The 23,923-nt window shown below is 29.1% G+C and overlaps 1 protein-coding gene across 1 annotated transcript in view; it reads right to left on the reverse strand.

Moving 5' to 3' along the window:
- LOC142330879 (protein still life, isoform SIF type 1-like) overlaps window positions 1-23,923 on the reverse strand; it is an 84,575-nt gene that overhangs the window by 19,881 nt on the left and 40,771 nt on the right. Inside the window, exon 9 of the mRNA XM_075376345.1 lies at window positions 5,871-6,053. Within this exon, the coding sequence (XP_075232460.1) occupies window positions 5,871-6,053 (183 nt within the window). The remainder of the gene's footprint in view (window positions 1-5,870; window positions 6,054-23,923) is intronic.

Raw genomic sequence — 23,923 nt, forward strand, 5'->3', positions numbered from 1 at the left:
ACTATGTGACAGAACATTAATCTCTTGACTGTTTTAGTAGTTTCACAAATTTTCTGGTACTTATGTTTGATGTGGTTTCACAGGGTTTTAATGTGAATTATTTTTTGGAGATTTTATCAAATGAATATTGTTGTGATCAAATGAAGTAAAATTACTGAAATCCTACTTCTCAAATGCAATTTTTAAAACAAATTGAATTTTACTGAACAGCAGTAAGCATTATAAGAATGAAAATGAAGAGAGCACATTGTCAATCAGTGGCAAGAGTGTGAAGAAGAGTAAAATTTGATATGATAATAGTTATCTGTACTTTGGTTTTATGCTGAAAGAATTCAATGACAAAGAAAGGCCACAATGTATTTTCTGTATGAAAGTTTTGGCACCAAAGTGCATGCTACTTAGAAAATTGAAATACCATTTAGAAATCATTCATCCCAGCAGAGTTAATAAATCTTATAACTACTTTAGCAGGAAGCTAAAAGAGTTAATCAACAAAATAGTAGTTTGTATAAGCAGGAATCAATACTAAACAATGATTTGCTAGTATCTTATAAGAGACAATTTGTTAATATACAGAATTGCAAAATGTAAGAATCCCCATACAATCGCAGAAAATTTCACTCTACTGGCTGCTGTAGATATGGTGAACATTATGATAACTCTGCTGGGAAGCTACTTTCAAAAGTGTCTTTCCCAGTAATACCATCATCAGCCAGAGACAACAGCTCACAGCAAAGGACTTCAATGATAAATTACTTGAAAAATTAAACGGGAAAGAATGTGGATGAAGCCAGAGATAGTAGTAATAATGATGCTGCTCACTTGATTAAAAATGATGCTAGCACTTGATAAAATTATCACTGCTAGTGCAAAGACTCAAGACTTGTTGAGGTTCTTGATACTTTTCTATCAAAAAACAATTTGGAGTTGACTAAATGACACTGGCGAATGTACTGATGGTGCTCATTCTATGTTTGACTGGGATTGCAGGCTATTCTTTGAAGCCAAGTCTCTGACTAAGGACTCAGTCATGAAATACACTTGCGTAAAATAATCCGAGTCTCACGTTGAACTAGTCTTAGAATGCGTAGTGAATGTAGTAAACTTCATAAAAATCCAGCCATTTAAGGCAAGATTTTTCAAAAAACTATGAGCATATGGGATTTGAACATATGTCTTTGTTATACTACAGCACTACCAATGAGTTTTGTGATAATATCTTGTATATTTGAACTGCACAAGAAATTTATATTTTTCTTATAGAGAAAGAATATAAATATACAAATATTTTATGAATGAATATTACTTGATAAAATTAGCATACTTACGAGTATGTAACATTTCTGAAAAGCTGAATGCTCTGAATCTTTCCCTATAGGTAAGTAACTTGCAAGGAATGTTTCCCTTTGTTACAAAAGGTTTTGACCTCCAATGTAGTTGAATTCTCTCAAGGCATAAAATTTATTTTTGAAGAACGCCAATCACCAGCTTTGAGAAATACTTTCAAAATGATAATATTGATAAATTTGCATAGACTGAAATCCATTTAATTTCACTGCTCCATTTGAATTTACTTCTGCAGAAGAGAATCTATTGAACTGTCTTGTGAAAATATGTACAAAACAAAATTTAGCAGCAGTAAAACATGAATGACCACTTGTAAGTGGTAAAGCTCAGATAATTTTAATTCCATCTGTGACTTTTAATTTCAGTAAAGCTGGGATTTTGGCAGTTACTCTGATAAAATCTAGTATCACATGAAAATCAATGTGAAGAAGGAAATAAGATAGTTATGTACAGTTTAATTCCATGATTTGAGAAAATTTGCAGCGATCAACAGGCTTATTCATACCATTCATAATTATAATCAGTTGAATTTGTTCAATTACATTTTTTGTGATCTAAAATATGTTTATTTATTTTTATCTAACCCTTGAAAAAAATGATTGGCTATTTTGCAAAGTGTACTTGTTAGAATTTGACATAGGAGGCCTTGGAAAAATCTGGATTTAGTAACAACACTGAGAATCAAAAAGGTTTAGGAACCACTGATATACTGTTATCCATCATTACAGAGTAAAAAGAACTGAATTCTTCCATCATCAACTTGATCATATTTGACAATAGTAGTATGCCAGTTCTATTCATTTTTATTGTTTCCTGTAACTAACTCTGATGTTTATATTTATTGCAGTTTTGGTTTGATATTTTTATTCAGTAAAACTGCAAGATTACATCTTAATAAAACCTTTTTCTACCTTTATGACTTTTTAATGATTAGTCTGAGTGTAAAATGATAAAATTTTAAAACAGTGTTTGACTTTGTTATTATAAAGCTAACCAATCAAGTCATGATAGTTATATTTTGTTTAGTAACTGTAACATATTTACAAATATAAAGACATTATTTAATATTAATTTACCAAATTAATATGTGCTGGTACGTTCATCATTAAGTACTTTATTATTACAAGTGAAGCATGCCATAACCTGATGATTGTACAACTTGACATGATATACAAGGTGCTCATAAAAATGGCATAGCAATTTCCAAAAATAATATCCACTACACCTAGCTTACAAAGGAAAAAAAATAAAGGCAGAATTGTCTTCCAATCAATTTCTACACTGAGCACAAACATGTGATAAGTGTGTCCAGTTGGACACAGAAGCAATCCAAATCTGAGTGGCTGTGATTAAGGAAGGAAAAAGGTCAAAGGTAGCAACTGACACTGCTGTGGGGGTGGCCAGTGCAGCAGTAGAGGAAGAGCATGATGATTCTGGCTCTAACATGAGGCTTGTGGAAGAGGTGTTTGGTTCTGCCATTAGTCATGAAAAGTCGGCTTTGCCACCCCTGAAGGCCAAGAAGGCCAAGAAGGCTGAAGCTGTTGCTTTAAGAGAATTGGAGATGTGGTTGGCTTGGTACCAACAGACTTAGTTTCACATAAGGTTGTCACTGAATTGGCTGATATTATTAACAGAATATGTCTTGCGGTAAAGGAATTCATTGGAGATTCGAAGAAAATGAGAGAGAAGAGTACCACTTACATCCAATCTTGGCTTCGTAAGTTACGGTTTCTACATTTGTTGACCCTGAAAAAAAATGATAGCCTACATGGTTACATAGAAGGCTTTAAAAGCCATGACGGGTGAGTGGGTGAAGACTGTTTTGACACCACCTGTTGAACATCAGAGAGTGATTCTTTTTAACAGGTGGTGTCAATCACAGCCGAGGGTTATATTGATAGATAAGCCTTCAGGGATTACCTCGGCAGTTTTTAAAGACATAGTCATTAAACAATTAGAAGGAAGAACAATTACAAGACAGGTTTTTAAAGACAAAGTTATTAAACAATTAGCTAGGAAGGATGTCTTGCAAATTGTGTACATAAAGGACAATCCCAAGGGTGTTTTAATGACAGTTATACCGCAGACCAAATCAAGACAAGTATAAGATCAAACAGTATCTGATAAAGACAATGACGACTACAATCCTCTCAGGCCACATAGTCCCTCAAAGTGTAGAAGAAAAAAATTTTTTTGGAAGTGGTATGATTACAAAACACTAATTGTGACATCTCTGAAGAGTTTGCTTGTTAATTCAAGATTGTATTTTGGGCAGGCAACAGGGGTAGTAGAACAATGCATTTTGTTGTACAGGTAGATAAAGGTTTTTGTCAAGCTTTTCTTGATCTTGGTAGTCAGTTATTGTAGATTTTCATTCTTTTATGGTTAAAGATTATTTGAGAGTGATTAGGTGCCTCCAATGCAATGGTTTAGGGCATACACTTGGTGAGTGTGTCATCAAGTGAAGGATTGCCCGACCAAACAGAAAAGGGATTCTCAGTCTGTATTAACTGTTCTTGAGTTGGGAAGTCAGCATTACATGATTGTAGATTGGATGAATGTCTTGTGTACATGCATGCGCAAGATATGTTGCATAGCAAAATTGTTTTTTATATTTACAGCTACATGGGTCACAGGCTGGAGGCCTCTGAAGTTTTGTTTTAGTTGATTAGTTGTTTTATGATTGTTAAGGTTTCAGTCGGTTTCTGTTCTGATTTGTTTTTGTTGTGGGTTATAGAATATGCTTTTGGTTTATTAGTGTTCAGTTAGTTGTTTAGTTGCTGTTCTGCTTGGGTTTATATTTGTTTTCGTTAATGTGTGGTTATTTTGTAGTTTGTTGTTTTTAAGTTTTTGTTTTATTCGTGTTGTTTAATTGTTGCATGGTTGTTGGCATTACGTGCTGGGCTTGCTGTACTGTGGGGGTGGGTTTCGTGAATCAGCTCAATTGGTAAGGTCTTCTTTAAGACTTGTGTTAATAATAGGGTCTGTATAGGTGTTTAACATTGATGGGAATGACGCGTGTGATATTCGCGTCAGTGGCATCCTGACTGAGGCAAGATGGAATATGTTTTGAGGCCTTTGAAGATGACCTCTGGTAAAGCCTCTCAGAGCTAGATACGGAGGCGCTTTAGATCCATCACATGGCTGATTGTGCTCATCCTGACCCCAGGGTCAGGATGAGCACAATCAGCATGACTAATCCACCAAAATTTAGGTAATATTCAGGCTTACAAGCAACACCTTTACCTTGTTTATCACAAGTACATACAAGTACTAATAAGATAATGTATAATTTAATAGAAGAATATGAGGAGGAAGGCAAAATTAATGAAGATAAGTTTGGCAAAATTATTGAAGGTTAGAAAATGCATGTGTAACTGAATATGATTTAGTGACGTATAATGTATTTTTATGATTTATAATACAAAAAGGCAAAAAAAAATTGTAATGTCTGTTTACACAGCATTAGTATATGTTGAAAACAAATTAATAATATAGAATAAAATAAAATAATTAAAACTTTAAGTAATCTGATATTAAAATCTGGAAAAAGAATTATTAATAATCAATATGACGATCAGATTGGATAAAATAAGGAAAAAATCTTCAACATAAAATAGAATGAAAATTCTAGCCACAGTACTCTTTAACATGTATTAAGATGAACATAAAATATTTAAGGGAAATCATTGAAAAGTAAAATAATAATTTAACAAAAGGAAATAAATTTTACATCATTGAAGAAATATTGCTGTAGTTGAAAATACACTAAAAGAAAAAAAATCTTTGTTATATAAGAAATTCAATTTAAAAAACGAACAAGACTAACAAAAGAAAAGTGATGATATGTGTCAATAAGTAAAATAATGAGTTAAATGTAAATAATGCAAGTAAATAACATATTGGGAATTATATTTATTTATTTATTTTACACTATAAATTATAAAATATGAAAGGAGATCTAACTGAAAAGGAAGAAATAAATTAAGAAATAAAGAATAATAAAGAAGAAAGAAAGAAACTAGTTGAAAAGTAATCTAACAAATATTCAGCAATATAAGGGGGACTATTTTAAAAACAAAATTATAGATTCTAAGCACCTAACCAGCAGCAAAATGTATCCCACAGAAAATCCAAACAACAATGAAATGGAACTATTAAAATTTTGTGTTATAATATAATGCTGAAAATTAAGTTGGTAGATAAGTTCAAAATGAAAAAAATTTAAGGGAGATGGAAATTTCTAATAGGATTTTTTAAAGATAAAAACTCTGCTGAGTGGGTATCTCTTAACATGTAAAAGGTTTGGTACAAGAAAGCACTGAATAGTATGTATAAAAAAAAATGATACACATGACAAAAAATATGTTGGCTATAACTGAGAGAGAAAAGGGATGTATGAAGTATTGACATTTGAAGAATTAAAGAGCATTAATAAATGAAGAAATATATGAAACCAATCAAATGATTAATAAAAAAAATACATAAATAATGAAATGAATCTGCGGAGATTTTCAACTCACCTAAATTCTCCATGCTCTGTGTAAGCAGTGCTTCAAATGTGTGCAAGCTATAACTCTCAGCATCCATTCCTTTAGCAAGTGTATTACGAAGATGCATTTCATATTCCAACAACAAACGACTAGTTGGTGAACTTGGTGTGCTTACTGCCATTTGTTCTCCTCTATTTCCATGATGATAACCACCTGAACAGAAATACAAAAATAATAATTAATTCTATTAGTTTTCAAAATAAGTTTTACGTATTTACAAACATATGTAAATATAAATTAGCCTACTTCTGGTTAGAAGCCTCACTGAAGATTACTTATCTTGAATGTTTTCTAATTTTTCATCTTTATATTGCCCTGTAGAACATTATCTTTTGCAGTTTCATCCTTCCATCTAAAAAATAAAATTTTTCTTTACATTTTATTTACAATTTGAAAAAAGTGTTATTTTATGTTTGAGGGTACTTTTCTCCTGCAAACTAATAATTTAATGTACATGTCAATATTTTCATCTGTTATTAAATATCAGTAACTTGAAATAGAATAACACAATTTCTAATTTTTTTTTTGAAATATGATTGTACAAGACCTTTTAAAGCTCAATTCACTGAATAATCACATATACTATCAATGAAGAAGCTGAATGAAAGGTCTGATTTATAGAAACATATTTTCTTGTAGATTAAAAACTGACTGGTTTTATTACACTCTTTATTTTTAAGTTTAATCACATTCTTCATATATATTAACAAACTTAATATCTTCAGTTTGTTTTAGTACACAGATACAACTTTTTTGTCAAGCAAATAATATTAATTTGTCCATACTGTGCAATGTATAGACTAATAGTACAGCGATTGAGCGAATTGTTGATGTGGGATATCTGGTATTGTTTGTGTAAACAATACTTAAATGCAACTACATCATTTGTTCATAAAGTGCTATTTGTTCTACAAATATATTTCTGTGCTATTTCTTAAGTTCAATTAACCATAATTGGTTGTTGATTAGAAATTACAGCAAAAGGTGAAGGAAAACAAAATTTAATAATTAATAATATTGAAATTTAATTGGAATGCTTACATTCTTTGATCTGCTGATCTTCAATACGTAAAGATAAATGTTTAACCTCTGAGTTATCCTGATGCATGTGTTATTAAGTGAGAATAAAAAGAAAATTGATAATAATAATTAAAAGATGGAGACAAATTTATTATTTTTTTTTATTTATGATTATATTGAGTGATCCGAGTCTAAAAAACTAACTATACCTTATAGGAAAACTAATAGTAATATTGTATAGTACTTAACAAATAAATTTTATTAGTAAAAATTTTTTTTATTTGTAATTGGCATATTTAGAAGAGGTTAAAATATTAATTTATTTTGAAGTAAAGAACAAATCATCTATTACTACTTAATCAAAATTATGACAGGTTCCAAAGAAAATTTAATTTTAATAATTATAATAAGACTCTATGAACAATATTAAAAGATTCATGAATAAGATAGAAAATTACATTCCCTACAACTTGATAATTACCACAACTCCACAAATCTTATTGAATAATCCAGAAAAACTGAAGGATGTGAAATAAAGCATAATGTCAATGACTAAAAATATTAAAACAATTTGTATAAATCACTAAAATTAAATAACATTGGCTGTAGTTACCCTGTATGCTATTGATACTTAATGTTTAGTAACTGCAGTAGTCAACATCATATAAAAGATAAAAAAATAAAACAATATGAATCTTGCAGTTCAAAGAGATACAAAGATCAAATAATAACAGAGAAACATGAAGATAAAAATAAAAGAAAAAAAATTGCTTAAACTACCAATATTTTAAATAACAAATAATATGTACATTTCATAAAAGGACTTAAAGTTGAAGTATTATACACTTTAGGAAAGTCAAAATAGTAACTTTACCTTTGTTTTTTTATAGATCAGCATGCCAAAATGTGAATTAAATTTAAAAATGAAAAAACTGTTTCATATGTTTGAAAAAAATTTAATGGAAGCATAATTATTAAGGTGCTGAAGGTATAAGCTTTTTATAATTAAAAAAAAACAAAAAAAAACAAATAATTGGGAAACACAATTAATTTAATCTGGAAACCCATCAAGTATCTGTATATCTTCTAAAAGCCTCCAATGTAATTGACAGTAATATTATTATGGAATACATACTAGAAGGATGGTTAATTGCAGTTCCTAAAAGTTTAGATCCTAGCAATAAAAGTATATTTGAAGTTAAAAAGTTAAAAGTTAAAAAAAGTTAAAAGTTAAAAAGTTAAAAGTTAAAAAGTTAAAAGTTATTATTGATGTAGATTTTGTAATTTTAACAAATTTAAGTAAACAATAAGATATGTTATCTTGCCTAATTTTTAATAATTATATTGACAATGTATGATGCTGGAAACAATAAGTAGTTAATTATATGAAATCAAACAACTGTTTCTAGTAACTGTTAAAATTTTGCAAATAACACAATTAACATCGAAAAAGTGAAGAGAGCTTTTAGTACCAGCTCTGCTAGCCAGTTACACAATAATCTCATTGAGTTTTGTTGTAGCATTTAGTAATACTACATCTTTCTTTTTCCTGTTTAGCCTCCGGTAACTACCGTTTAGATAATTCTTCAGAGGATGAATGAGGATATGTATGAGTGTAAATGAAGTGTAGTCTTGTACATTCTCAGTTCGACCATTCCTGAGATGTGTGGTTAATTGAAACCCAACCACCAAAGAACACCGGTATCCACGATCTAGTATTCAAATCCATGTAAAAATAACTGGCTTTACTAGGACTTGAACGCTGTAACTCTCGACTTTCCAAATCAGCTGATTTGGGAAGACGCGTTAACCACTAGACCAACCCAGTAGTAATACTACATCTAGCCTGTAGTAAACACAAATTATGTTTTTAAAGAGAAAGATTCATTCATAATGAAAGTACTTATCAGAAATAATATCTCAGAACAGAATTCCAGAAACCAGTTTCTATTTCATTAAGATGATTTTTAAAAATTTTATTATGGCAATCTCAGACATTATTAGAACCTCAACCTCAGAGTACACATATTTTAACAAAGAAGATTAGATAGATGAAATAATAAGAGAAGAAATTCCCCAATGTTGCTGGAAACCAAACCAAAGATTAGCTGATCTAAAACTCAGCTGGCTAATAACGATACTAGCTGGTCAACACTGGTATTAATTCTTATATGGTAACAAAATTGTGTGAAAAAGTATTATAGTAAGTTACAAGCAGCAAAAATAAAATTTCTGAACTGGGTCCAAGATGTACAAGAGAGGTAGGTTATAATATTATAACCCACCAGGTTGGTCTAGTGGTGAACGCATCTTCCCAAATCAGCTGATTTGAAAGTTGAGAGTTCCAGCGTTCAAGTCCTAGTAAAGGCTTACTTTTATTTGGATTTGAATACTAGATTGTGGATACTGGTGTTCTTTGGTGGTTGGGTTTCAATTAACCACACATATCAGGAATGGTCAAACTGAGACTGCATTAGACTATACTTCATTTACATTCATACATATCATCCTCATTCAATCTCTGAAGTAATAATTGAAGTAGATATTCTCTGAAGTAATAATTCATTCTCTGAAGTAATTTCTGGTTGCTAAACAGGAAAAAGATAGAAAAGGTCATGTACAATATTACAAATTTTGATATTTTTTAATATAGTGAGAAGTGGTACCAATATTCTGACAGAACGGAGGACAGGATTCTAAAACAGGCATGGCAACTAGTTGGTATAATACCCATTTTCATTCTTGGTAAAGATAGAGAGATTGTTGAAGTTTAGAATAGGAAATGATACCTGTATATAGAAGAAAATGAACCACAGAAGGAACAAGAACTATAAACAAATAAAACAAAAATCACAATCTAAAGCTTCTTTTGTATAATAATAATTCACTGCATAAGTCTTAAAATTGAATGTGGGAATATTTAATAAAAATTTGGCAACAAAAAAATGTCAAATCTAACTAGTCTGACTTCAGATTTTCCTGAATGAAAGGCTATAACACTATTACTGTCATAGAAGTAAGATTAATATTCTGGTGAAATATATTGCAAAATTACCTCAAAATACCATATCAGAAAAGAAAAAATATTTATATTATCTTATACATTCTGTTACAATGCCAATCTGTATTACAGAATGGTTATGTTTTTCACTTTTACCAGGAAGTTTCTTATTAAATTCAGTTCAAACCTTTTTTTCATTCACTTAAAATTTATTTCTCTTCATAAAAAATTGTGGTTGTAATTAGCTGTTAATTAATTTATTATAAAATTCATCCATTTTTCTTAATTCTAATAAAAGTGATATTGTTAATTCAAATTAATCTATTAGGTCTATCATGTTATTTCTTATTTGAATTTGAAGTAAACTGTGTTAGTTTTGAAAATTTGATGTTTGTTAATGAAAATAAGTTTAATATCATGGATTTTGTTTTTAATTTTTAGAAAACCCCTCATTATAGGGCATTACATGAAAAATAAGATAAAATTTAAAATCGATATGTTTCTGAGTTCAGGTGTTACGGGAATATAATGATGAGTAAAGGCTTTGTGAACTTTATACACATTTAGACTTTCTTAATAAATAGCATATGTTTTTAGACAGTTGTAATGGAGAACCATATTGAGTTACTGATTTATATACAAAACTGTTTTACCTGAAGTATAAATATTATTTTACAATTCATCTAATGGTATATACAGATACTTTTTATTACCAAGATATCTTTATGTACATGTTTCTGTATGAACTATAATCAATCAGTGACAAAAAAATAAACAAACTGTAATGATCATCTTTACTAAATAACTTAAACTGCTTTTGATATTGTATTCATATATTCACGATTTTGTAATAAATACACACACGCGCGTGCATACATTCCAGACTGAGGACCTACCTGGCAAATAGTCATAACTCCTTGAGACATTAGTATAATTGTATATAGGATGGAAGCAGCAATGATTTTGTGTTGATCAATTGAAATACTTCCTTAACAAAGGAATGCTTGCATTCCAATGCTTTAGACAGTGTTATTAATACTGTATTTTTTTGTTGCAGTAAGTTTTCTTACCTTACACCAATCTTTAAAAACATGTTATAATGACACCCAGACAAAGATGACTGTAATTTTTATGTCTAGATGCCATTTTGAACATGTTCAACAATCTGGTAAGAGGCCATTCATACCTCTAATGTTTCTTAAATATCTGGTGTATTCTGTCATAAGCAGTTCTATCTTCTATTAATCTACAAATCGTTTTCATGGTGTACTCTATCTTCTAATAACACAAATAAGTTTTCTAAAATAAAATGTATTAAAATATTAACACATTTTTATGCAAAGCCAATTCTATTTGAACATTATTACTGATCCTTTTATTAAATATTTTTTTAAACTATAAGATTAGTTTTTTTGAAGGAGTTTATTTTCTTTCACAAAAAATATTTTATTAATGATTTTTACTCAAATAAATTGAACTGGAATCGGGAAAGACCGAAAAATTTGAAAAATTAAGACTTGTTTAGAATCAAGTCACAAAATATAATTTTTTTTTTCTTCTTGGGTAATTAGATTTGATAATATTATTGTTCATGCAAAAAGGAAAAACTGATAAAAATTAGTACCTATTAGAAAATTGTTTGAAGATATCTAACATGCTCTAATGAAAAGAATTGCTTTGGAAGAATGTATTAAGAGATGCTAGAAATATTCTAGAGATGTTCATTCCTCAGTTTATTAAATCTAAGCTGAAAAATATGGAATAAATATCCTTGATTTGTTCTGTGTAATATACATTACCACAATATGTGGTGGTTATATTTGTGTTGAATAGATGGAATGAAGATTTATGCAGATAAGCAAAATATAGACCTGAATATTAAATAATTATTCAAAATCTGCTGTAAAATATTAAGCTGCAGTAATATCATATTCTGAGAAAGCACTTTGAATAAATGTACTTCAAATTATAAATCATTCATAAAATATTTTATTATATAGGTATTTCTTTAAAAAAAATCTATTACACTAGTATTACGGATTTAATAAATTATATATATCATACTCAAGACAATTAAAAAGTATGTAGGGATGGTCTAAATAAACAGTAATACTTAGGAAAGTTCAATAAATTTAAAAATAAAATATAGTGGCCTATGGAAAGTCCTTTGGTAAAAAATGTTACTAGTAAAAAAAAAAATTGTGTGGGCTTTTAAGAGGAATTAGACTCATTTGACTTCTCTCAGAGTAGCAAAATTGTTCACCTTCAGACTAAGAGTTGGCCAATCTCATATTCACTAAGATGCAGAAATCTGGGATGACTCATCTCTTTCTCAAACTGTGTAATATATAAAAGAACTGAAAATATCTAAAGGAGGATTAAGTAAACTTAAGGAATATTGTGGATCTACCTGATAACCCTATTTCACGTTTGGTAGTTTTACAAAAATCCTTACCTGAAGCTGAAGCATTATTTAAATAATGTTGAAGTTCCTAACTTCTTTTAAAACCAATTTAGTAAAAATAAACGTATAAAAATTACCTTGTTTCTTAAATGTAAAATACAGCTTTCTACATATGTGGCATTGTGCAAATATATGTCAGAATGAAAAATGTTTAATAGATATCAGAGTGAAATATCTTACAGAGTTTTTTCTTTCAAAACTGTTTTTATTTAAAAATAGATGATTATAAAAACATAAATTGATCATTTTTATTACTTATTCTAGAAAGGGGAAATACATTCTAAACAAATGATGTAGTGAAATGCCCAGTATACCCATTTTTAGACTTTTTTCCAGTCCACATAGTGTTAAAAATCAATGAATATTTACTTCTACAAAAGCACATAGCAAAACCAATCCAAATCCAAATGGTCTGAGCACACCAATAACAAATTCATTCAAATCAAATTCATAGTAACTATCTTTGCTAGAATTTAAATCTGAGTTCTAGTCAATGACTGAACAGCTACTGTAACGGCAGTACAATAGTCATATATTATAGTATTATAAAATAAACTGTTTCTGTAATTTATTTATTAGGTAAGTTGCTGACCTGTGTTCAGTTCCTAGCTAGAGCTTGGAATTTTTATCTGTAAGCATTCATCTCATAACATATGCGTATTTAAAACCTTCTATAAAAATTACCCATTGTAAAAGAAATGTAGTTCAAACAAAAATTTATTCAACAAAAAAAGGGCAATTTAACCAATTTTGCAATTAAAACCTGAAAAAATGAGGTTTTTATTTATTTAGTCACTGGTCAATTACACGATAATATAAAAGCAGTATATTGATGCAACTACAGTTTACACTTGCAACTACACTTTAATAACATTCGGTTTACATCTGATTTGATATTTTTTGCACATGAAAAACTTTTTCCAATCAAGGAAAAAATTACATCAGTAATGTCATGTTTAGATAAGCAAACTTCGCTAGAAAACAAAAATATATATTAGAGAGAGATATTAGGAGAGAACATTCAGTGAATGATCATCTATCTAATAACATTAAAATAATATGAAGAAAGTTACAAAATTACCTAAGAAATTTATTAAATCAAGGGATGAATTTAAGATAGATTTATAGTGACCACTAACAATTCAGAATTTTAGTAATAACCTCACAAGTAATTCACCAGGCAACTCGGAGCTTTGTTGTAGGTTGTAGGAATTACACAGAAGTAAAAAAAAGAAGTGGTATCAGAACTTTTATGTCAGAAATGAGAACATTTGGAAGATGATATATACCATAATTCCTATTCATATTTTCATTGATGTTATAATCTCATGATGCTAACAGTAGATTTTATTTATTTATTTTGGAAGTTGGTTGATGAATATTGTATTGAAAGATTCAGGGGTATTTAAATACAGCTGGATTTTGAGGAACTGAAAACTAGCAAAGCAATGAAGTTAGTGTAATATTAAAGCAAGATAAATTATTCAAGACTTTCTTCATTCAACATTTTGTTCAAGAACTGAAGTTTTCTAGCAAAAAATTCATGGCAAATCTTACAGGATTAGAAAGTATTTGTTATAATACTCACATACGTTTATGAAACATATATTCTTATATGTTTCTTTATGTTTATATGAAAAATGTTTATTTATTTCTTTTAATTTCTCGTATTAATAAACTTATGTGCTCTTTGAAAAATTAAACAAAACATATTACTTAGACATCATTATTCTCATAAAAAAAATTCAGATGTCAGAAATGCACTTGTTTAGAATGATTATATTGAAGAAAATAGAATTAATGGAGGAATAACTATAAGAGAACTTGCTAAGGATGAATCTTCCATAAGACTAGATTGAAAGACTTAAGTGGTTGGACACTTATGTACAGAATGAGAATGGGCAGACTTCCTATGTATGCATAATATTCCACAGCAACAAGACAGAGGCCAAGAGACATACAAGATTTAGATGAAAGGATAACATTCAGAGAATGATACATACTGTTCGTTCCTTCACAACCATTCATTAAATGAGATATTTATTAAGTAATGGACAAAGAAGCAACAACTAAATCTCTAACAAGTTTTACCGTAAGAATTTAAATCATTCCATAGCCTTGCTTAATACAAAATTCTTTACTAGGAAATAAACTAAAATAAAAAGAAAAAAAACATAAAAATCAAGTATAAAATGTATAACCACAACAATTTCTATATCAACTAGTAAAGAAAATAAATTATAAATATTGCACTATTATGTCTAATAAAATAATTTAAAATCTATCATTTAGATGATACTTCTATCAAATGCAAAGGAACTGAGAAAGAAATTTTATATTTCAGTATTTTTAGAGAAATACTGTTCAAGATGGATTCACAAAAAAGAAAATATAGCTCACTAAATTATTTCTACAGAAAAGAGTGCCAAAACAATTAAAATGTTTATGATTTTCAACTTGATGAAATGACTTGTTTATTTACCATCAAATTTTCTGAAATGAACCTTTTTATTGATTTTTCAAACTTTTTATTCAACTGAGTTTATTTTTAGACAAATGTGCAGCTTTAAAAAAGATATTTAGCTATATATTTTACCTGTGATATAATTAAATTTTTTTTGCAATACATAGAAAAACAGTTATTTATCTGAAACTGTTCATCTCAGAATAGGTTGACAGTCTTTGTTTATCTACAAGTAAAGTGTGAGTGGCTAACTGAACCTGTAAAACATTGCAAGAATAATCACTGCTCCCTGAAGTAAAGGCTGTTTGTGGAAGAAGAAAATTAGCATTGGGTTCGGCTCTCTTTAGAAAACATAACTGTATTTCTATAATGATTTAATCTTTTACAACTATTTCCATTCACTTCATCATTAAACAATGTTCTTTAAAAATGAAAAGATAATCTAATATCTTATTTGAACCGGTTTAGCATTTTCTTATATAAAATATAATTCAGAAGTAAATACTTCTCCTTCTGTCTGATTCATTTAATATACAATGTTAAGAGAATATGTGGAATATCTCCCACCAACAGAACAATTAGTTTAATTTTAATACTAGTAACTAAGACACTGTAAACAAATTGTGGCTAAACATATCAGGTGTTTAAGACAGCTTATGAATAGCTGTAGTTAGTATATTTGGACTGACCCAGTTTATATCTTAGTATATTACACTATATTTTTCTTTACTTCAACCCACTTTTTATGTAATATTTTATTATTTGACCAGTTTTTAATATATAAATAATGTTTTATGTAATTATTTAATGATTACATAATTAAAATATACTTACAAAAATCAGTTCTGTTACAACAAATTTGGATCAAAAATGTAAAAAAAAATGTACTAAAAAAAAAAAATTTAATTAAAATAAAATAAAAATTAAAAAAGTAGATAAAGGAAAAAATAATTTTTTCAAGTCTGCTTAACATTTTTATAATTCAAAGTGGGTGCCAAATTAAAAAGAAAAACTTATTAAACCTTAATTTCCCATTATAACATTAAAAGATGAAATTGAAAAAGTATTTTTTAAAATTTCTTTGTATATTTTTTAAAAATATTTTTTTCAAGCGTATTGCATTTTAAATTTCTTACTTTATTTTTAGAATTCTACTAAGATGAAGAAAAAAATCATTTCTAAGGGATAAACAGATGAGAAATATGTGTCCTTAATAAAAACAAGAAAAAATGCAGACATCCATAGTGGTTAACTACCACATGTGCTGATGCAATTTAAGAATATAGAAATATGTATCATTATTTATTTTTAAACATGTACATTCATATAGAACAGGTAAAGACAATTTTTCAAATCACTTTTATATTTACTCTTTACATTTATGGCACACAAATGCACATTTTAACAATTATGTGAAAATATATACGTAGGTAAAGTGACATTAGACTAAAAAAAAAACTGTTACAAACAAAATTCTCTTCAATCTATGTAATGTAACATTATCTACATATCACATATATGTAGTATCAGCTATATAATATGTAATTTAAAAATGTTTTAAATCTGATTTAAGAGGAAGAGATTTACTGTGGAACCACCAGAGGAAATTTTTCTATAAATTAAAAATAGAATTAGTAAAATCATTCAGGGTAATGATTAAAAACAGTGACCAAACAACTTACTAACTTTTAATTTTGTACCAACTTTAAAAAGTCAAAATATAAAAAAAATAAAAAAAACATAATGTTATAACTTTTCATTACAATCTTTTAAAGTCTATAAACTTTTTAATTCTATTTAAAGTTTTAAGTTTATTTATAATAGACCTGTAAAAAAAGTTACACATTTAAAAAAATCTTTCACAAGTATCAAAATATGAAAAACTGTATGTATCTTGATGAAAATTAAAGTAAAGATTGCAGGGAAGCAACAAAAAGAGACCACTAATGAACGTGAGAAGTCAAAAACATCTTCAAATTGTCTTTGTAGACAATGTAATTTTTCAATGATAAAATCATCCATTTAAGTATTTGGAAATAAATTTACTGCATTATCACCATTAGAGGAGTTTCCTCTACAAAATAAAAATAAAATTCATCAAAATGTATACACGTACTGGTTGTGAGTACGGCTTTAACATATATACAAAAAATACTTGCAAGGGAATTGAGAATGTGTTCCTTTTTCTGGTTGGTTCGTTTGCTTGGTATTTCTCCACCACCATCCCATTTGGTTGCCCTAAAGCATAAGACCGAATATCTGTGCCACAAATGGCTACTGAGCCTCAAAACAGTTTAGCAACCAGTGTACTAACTAGCTCCTAGAGCTAATCTAAAAGTGTGAGCGGAATAAGCATGGTACCATACACTACTTGCTTGTGTGTCCCACCACCCACTTGTTATATATCACTAAAATGGGTAGGCACACCCCATCAACTACTAAAACATATATGACTAATCAATAATTAAATTTATCTCTTTAACAGCAATCTGCTGCCATGCCTAGGCCGTAAATGCCAGCAAGTAACTGTCCACCATTAAAGCACTTTTAATGCCTTAATCTGGCTGGTAGCCAGCCATATCTCTCAGTTAGCTTCCTACAGCAGCGTGGCAGGAGCCCCTTTCCCTGATGCAAACTACTGATGTTGGTTGAACAAAGCAACTGCATCAAGGAACTCCCACACGGTCTGACAATATGGCTCTTATCACAATGACTCACTACTTGTGAGTAGCCAATTTTCTCCTTGACCTTAAGTTCCAGAGTGGCCTGAGTTCTGGTCCCTCCAAGAGGTGGGCAGTCGAACATCATGTGTTCGTTCGACTGAAAGAAAGCAGTCTTTCTCCTCAGTTAAAAAGTTATAAGAACATAAAACTTTTCAAAGAATGAAATTTACATAATTGTAAATTTTAAAAAACCTTATAAGTTTTGACATACATATTTTAATACAACTGTATTGTTGAAGCTAAATTAATATATTATAGGTGTTAGTATATAAATCAGTACTACCAAAAGAACTACATACATTATAACAAAGAAAAACAATTTTTAACAGAAAAAGATGAAACTGGACAATATTGAAGAACATAAAATTACAACAGATGGCCTTTTTCTCAATATAAGGAGAAATAAATTATTATACAGGAAATAAGAAGAATTAACAGGCACTGATTTAAGTAAAAGAGTAATACAACAGTGATATTGATGATAAATGCTCAGCAGGTTTTTTTCAGTCATATAACACAACACTAAGTTTCAAAATTTAAATTACCAGGTGACTGAAAAAGAACTTCAAAACTTTAAAAGCATTTAAAGATTAGTTTAGATAACTTACAGATTTGGTTGAGGTCTCATTTCATAGCAAAACACATCAAGTTTTGACTCTTGTAGTTCATTACCAAATTCAACCATCAGCGCTGTCACAAGTGTTGTTAAAAATGGATACATTTACTGATGAAGAAGATGTTTACTGTGTGTTTTGGTTTCACGATTTGCAGTCAGCAACTGCAATTCAACATAAATTTTACATAGAGTACAGTACGGAGCCAAAAGGAATACAATTTACTCTTGGCACCAAATTTTTGTCAAGCCAGGTTGTTCTGTTAAACATACAAAATCACCAGGATGCTTACATGTTCCTGAAGCTGCTGTAGAACAACTCAGAAAAAGCTTTGCATGCAGTTCGAAGAAATCAACTTGACATGTGTCACGTTAGACTTGCATTCCACAAACTTCTGTTTGGCACGTGTTACATTAACAATTACACTTGACGCCATACAAACTAACTGTGGTTCAACACATTACAGATTATGACAAAACTGCTTGGCTGCAGTTGTGTAAATAAGTGTAAATGATGGATAGAATTACAGACAACGATAAATTTTTAGACAATGTAATTTTTTGAGATGAGTCAACATCAGTGTCAAGGTGAACCCATAAGTTTCGAATATGTAGTAGTGAAAACCCCATAGAACTTTGCAGCACATTCATGATAGCCCTAAGCTTAATTTTTTGTGCCCTAAGCAAACAACGATTGTAGAACCCATTCTTCTTCCACGAAGAAACCATAAATGGTATCATTTATCTGGACATGGTTCAAAATTTTTATTTCCTCAGTTGGATGATGACGATGGCCAAGATGAACACTATTACTATCAGCAAGATGGAGTGCCACCTCACTAGCACCTAGGAGTTAAAGATTTTCTTCATACTTGATTCCGAAGTTGGGGGATTGGTCATGAAGGTTCAATTGTATGGCAACCTCGCTCCCCAGATTTGACCTTGCTAGATTTTTTCTTGTTGGGTTTCATTTGCCAGGTGATATTATTGAGCTAACACTTTGAATTATCACTGTGGCTCAGAGGTGAGGCCTGACTTGCTGGCTACAGTCTGGAATGAAATCGTCTTCAGGTGGGATGTATGTCGTACTACAAATGGAAGCCATATCGAACCAAAGTAAATGTTGGGTGATGTGTTTTTCTATGAAAAGAGATCTCAACTGAATCTGTAAGTTATCTCAATAAATTTTTCTATGCTTTTAAATTTGTGAAGTACTTTTTGAATCACCTGTTGTAGTTAAAAATATATACAACTAATTCATTAAAATACTTTTTTTATTAATTCACAGGAAGAACTACAACTTAAAATAAAAATAAAAAATAATTGTAACACATAAATAAATATACATGCTAATAATGAAAACAATAAATTAACTTTTAGTAACATACAAACCCACAACTAATATAAGCATATACAAGTAAACTGTTTTGCAATGAGAATAAAATAAACATAATTGTATACGTAAACACTGCTACATCGCAGGCTCATTATTTTTTTCTTGTAGTGAACTATAAGGTCTGAAGTTTAGTTTGTTTATTTTTGTTTGAAAATTTGCGCTGTTTGTTTTCAGTTAATTTTGGTATTTAATAAAAAGGATAAAATGACATTTCCTCTCCTTCTTAGCTAATGATATCGATCTTGAACAATTGAAAAGACAATTGCATAAATATTTTCCTTAATAAAGAAATAATTTTTTTTTTGCACAGTGAAATCCCTTTATTGCATGAAAATAAAATTAATAATACATAATCTAATTAATAAAATAACTGTAATGTCATGAAATGTTATGGAATTTTTAAAATCAAATGTGAATAATATGAAATGATAAAATGTCAAATAAACAAAATCTGAAAAAAATTAATATTGATCATACATAAAATAATTTTCATGATGGAAAAATAATTTCCATGAAACCAACTTTAATTACCAATTAATTACTAGTACTCATAACTTAAATATTATGAGTTATTAATTTATAGCTTACTATTATTATTATCAATTGAAAGTCATGCATTATCGATAATAAATAAAATAATAAATATTAAAAACACTGTGCCTCCAGAAAAAATACAATTGTCACAATATAAATAGTTAATATAATTTTTAATTAAAAATGTCAGAGCTAAATATTAAGTATCTTCCAATGTGTCAGATTGTTAATTTGATTCCTGCTGATATTAGACACTGTAAGCTAATAAGAACTGCTTTTTCTTTGATTTGACAGAAATTTAATATATGGATATGAAGTGAAAAGGTATGCTTGCATTTGAATTTATGATTTATGTAGTTAATTTTTTATGTAAAACAATGTATATTTTGTAAAAATGATGAATAATAGAAAAATGATAAACATATTACCCTAATTACAATTGACTGCTACGTCAATAAATAATACTTTAAAAATTTTAATATTGAATTCAAAATTATTAAATAGTATAAAATTACTCAGAAATAAAAATGTTCTACTAAACCATTTTAGAATATCCCCCAAAAAATTCCCCTCATTATTGTCCATTAAAAAATGTTCTGCCATATATTGTCACAACAATATGGACACAGTGACCTATAGTGAGATTAAAGGTAAAATTTTATTACTAAGATGTTCTATAGTTTTGGACAAAAAATTCCTCAGATGTCCTTTCACTCAATAAAATTACTACATAACCATGTTATCTGTTTGAAATTTGGTCCATATACATTTGGATTTGATCTTAATTGGTACCATTTTTTATATAACTGAATTTTGTGTAAAAAATAAAATATAACAAAATCGATAAAATAAATCATTCTAAACAAAAATTACTGAGTAATATTTATAATATATTTTTTTAATAATCTGAAAAGTTAAGAAATTAAATTCACAAAAAGGAGCTATAAGATTATTCGTAACATAAGTTAGAAATTTAATGAAGCTATTCATTGTTATACTATCAGCACTGAATGGAGGTGGAAATACAACACTGAAGATATTCCTGTAATTATCTATAAGTTGAGATATTGATATTCTGCTGAAAAATTACCCACTTTATCTAATTATGCTTATAAACAAAGAAAATATTACTTATTTCCCTTTTAATTTGTGTACAACTGTCTTAAAAGCTTCACTAACTACATTTCCTCACTGATTTTGCAGAAATTATTTCACGTACCTTTGAACACTGAATATTTTATTTTGATATGAGCAAGTTACAGTGAACCTGGTGTTAGGTACAAATATACAGCAACCTTTTATTATCTATGCTACATACTGCCCTCCCATACTTAATGTACTGCTGATCTCTTAACTAAAAATATGTTCTCCTGGAACTCAAGTAAATATATGAATTAATAACAGAGATTACGAGGCCTATTTTAACTTATCCCCTTATGCCCTAAGTTTCATACAGCCAGTGGGTAAAAAACAGAGCCAAAATAGTTTAACAGATCCAGCCACTCACCCCCAAACCACAAAAAAATACCATGGATATCATAAATCTAAAAATCCATACTACATTAACAAGAATTAATACTTCAGTCTTCTGGCCAAAATCCACCAGAAGAGAGATCACTATATGAAAGGACGGAATCAAAGAAAAGAATAAACAGTGAGAAAGGAATGATTAACCTTCAGAGAAGTTATGAAATAAAACGAATTCCCTTTCCAAAATAATTTTTCAGGACTCGTAACTATACGGAACACCCATTTTGCCCCCAATCTCTCAAGAGATCAGGTCATTTTTACCCAGATGAGAGCAAAACATTTTTGATCAACGATTTTGCTTTGATTCATTTAAATAAAAGTAGCCACAAATTAGTTTTCCATACAATACTAAATAGTCATCTGACAACAAGGTCAAGTTTAATAAAAATATTTGCTCATCTTGAAAGCTATATGACATGGAAAGTATCCAGTCGAACTACAAAGAAGGCCAAAATTCAAACGATTCATTCTTAGGATATTTTTAATACCTGGGTAAAGAGGTAAATAAGAGAATAAAATTCAAAATAATAACATCCTGCAGTAGCTTAATTTATACTGAAGCATAATAGGAAAGACAAATTCTTTATAATAATTAGCATCTTTTTCAACTGCTGCTACAACTCATAAGAATGACTACAGACCATGTGTGTAGTTCAGTACACATCTGATATGTGATCTTCAGAAGGTGTATTAAAAAATCATTATAAATTATCCATTAAACAAAGATACAAAATGCAGGCAGTAAGTTAAATTATAGCACAGTCCTACAGAAAGAAAATAAAAAAACAACTAATTCAGAAAAAAACATAGAAAAATGTTAATTAATTTTGCAATATGCAGTTTTGAGCTAAGCATTATAAATTTACAAAGCATTATTTTGCAATACTATTACAACTTTTTAAATTAAGGACAAAGTTATGTACAAAGTATATCTTACATACAAAAGTTTTGAAATTTACTAAAATTAGCTTCTTTCAAATACAATCCTGATTATCATTAAAACTAATTATTTTACAACAGTTTTAATATAACTTGAAAAACAAATTTTTTTAAACCGTTATAAAAATGTAGGCTGTCATAACTAAAAAGATTAAGGCAGGGGTTGAAAGAACTTTTGCGGCATCCAGGACTTCTCTGACAAGGGAAATTAAAGTCAATTAAGTATGCCACTGTCTACTCTTCTCAGAGTAATATAAATATTGTAACTCATCCTTTTATAATGAAATGTATGGAAAAGGGGGAGAGAGAGTAAGAGCATAACACTAATTTTTTCCTTCAGCAGTTAAATATCATACCATCCACTTTCTGTACCCATGGCAATCAGATCACTCATAAAATACTTATTCATTTGAATTGCAGTCTTTCTGTAGTTCATTCACTGTGAAGAGAGAAATTTAATAACATAATTTTATTTCTCAGTACATAGTCTCACAGTTGTGTTATTAAAATTAGTAAAGATACAGCCCTTCAAAGTCAGAGCTATTTCTAGTGAAATCTTTATGAGAATATTTCCAAAGAGTACATGCTAATAATGGATCTATTCTTCACTAGTAGTTAATAAAAAAGTATCTGCTATTGTGTAGATGAACACAAAACCAGTTTCCCAAATTTTTAATACCTAAACATAATAACCAGCAAAAAACTAAGCTGTAGTTTATGTATTTTATCAGAATAATGAACCACCATTAAGGAAAACTTTTTTAAAAAATGAAAAAAAGGGAATTTTAGTAGGAAATCAGTCACCATAAAAAGTTTTGCATAAAAATGAATTGAAATGGAAAAATGCAAAGAGTAAATTTCTTAGAAAAATATCACTGCGGGAAAGATGATTTTTTATTAAAATTAAATAACTGACAAAGTAGAAATTCTGTGAACAAAACATATGTCATTTTGTAATTGATTTAAGAATCTGAGTTCTACAGCGAAACTGAATTGAATAAATTAATTAGAATAAAATACAAAAGGTAGAATTGTTGATGATAACTGATTGTGTAAGTTCAGCCAGTAGTAAAAATAGTATTACTGGGTTAGCAATACAATAAGCACTATTTCCTGGAACATCCTGAGTCTGTGATCAATCATCTTGAAAAATATCTGTTAAGGAGGCACTACCAAGTGTTCGGAAAGTCACTGTGCAGTATGCTTTAGAATTATGTGGTGCATTTTGTTCTTTTGGCATTAGGCTGGTTGCCATGTGGGTTTGTTGGAGGTTGCTCAGATATAAACCCAAGAGGTCAGTTGTTGAGTCGTGACTGAAGGTGCTTCGTTTCATTTCTTC

The sequence above is a fragment of the Lycorma delicatula genome, chromosome 10 (genome assembly GCF_047948215.1).
Source record: "Lycorma delicatula isolate Av1 chromosome 10, ASM4794821v1, whole genome shotgun sequence".
NCBI classification, from domain to species: Eukaryota; Metazoa; Arthropoda; class Insecta; order Hemiptera; family Fulgoridae; genus Lycorma; species Lycorma delicatula.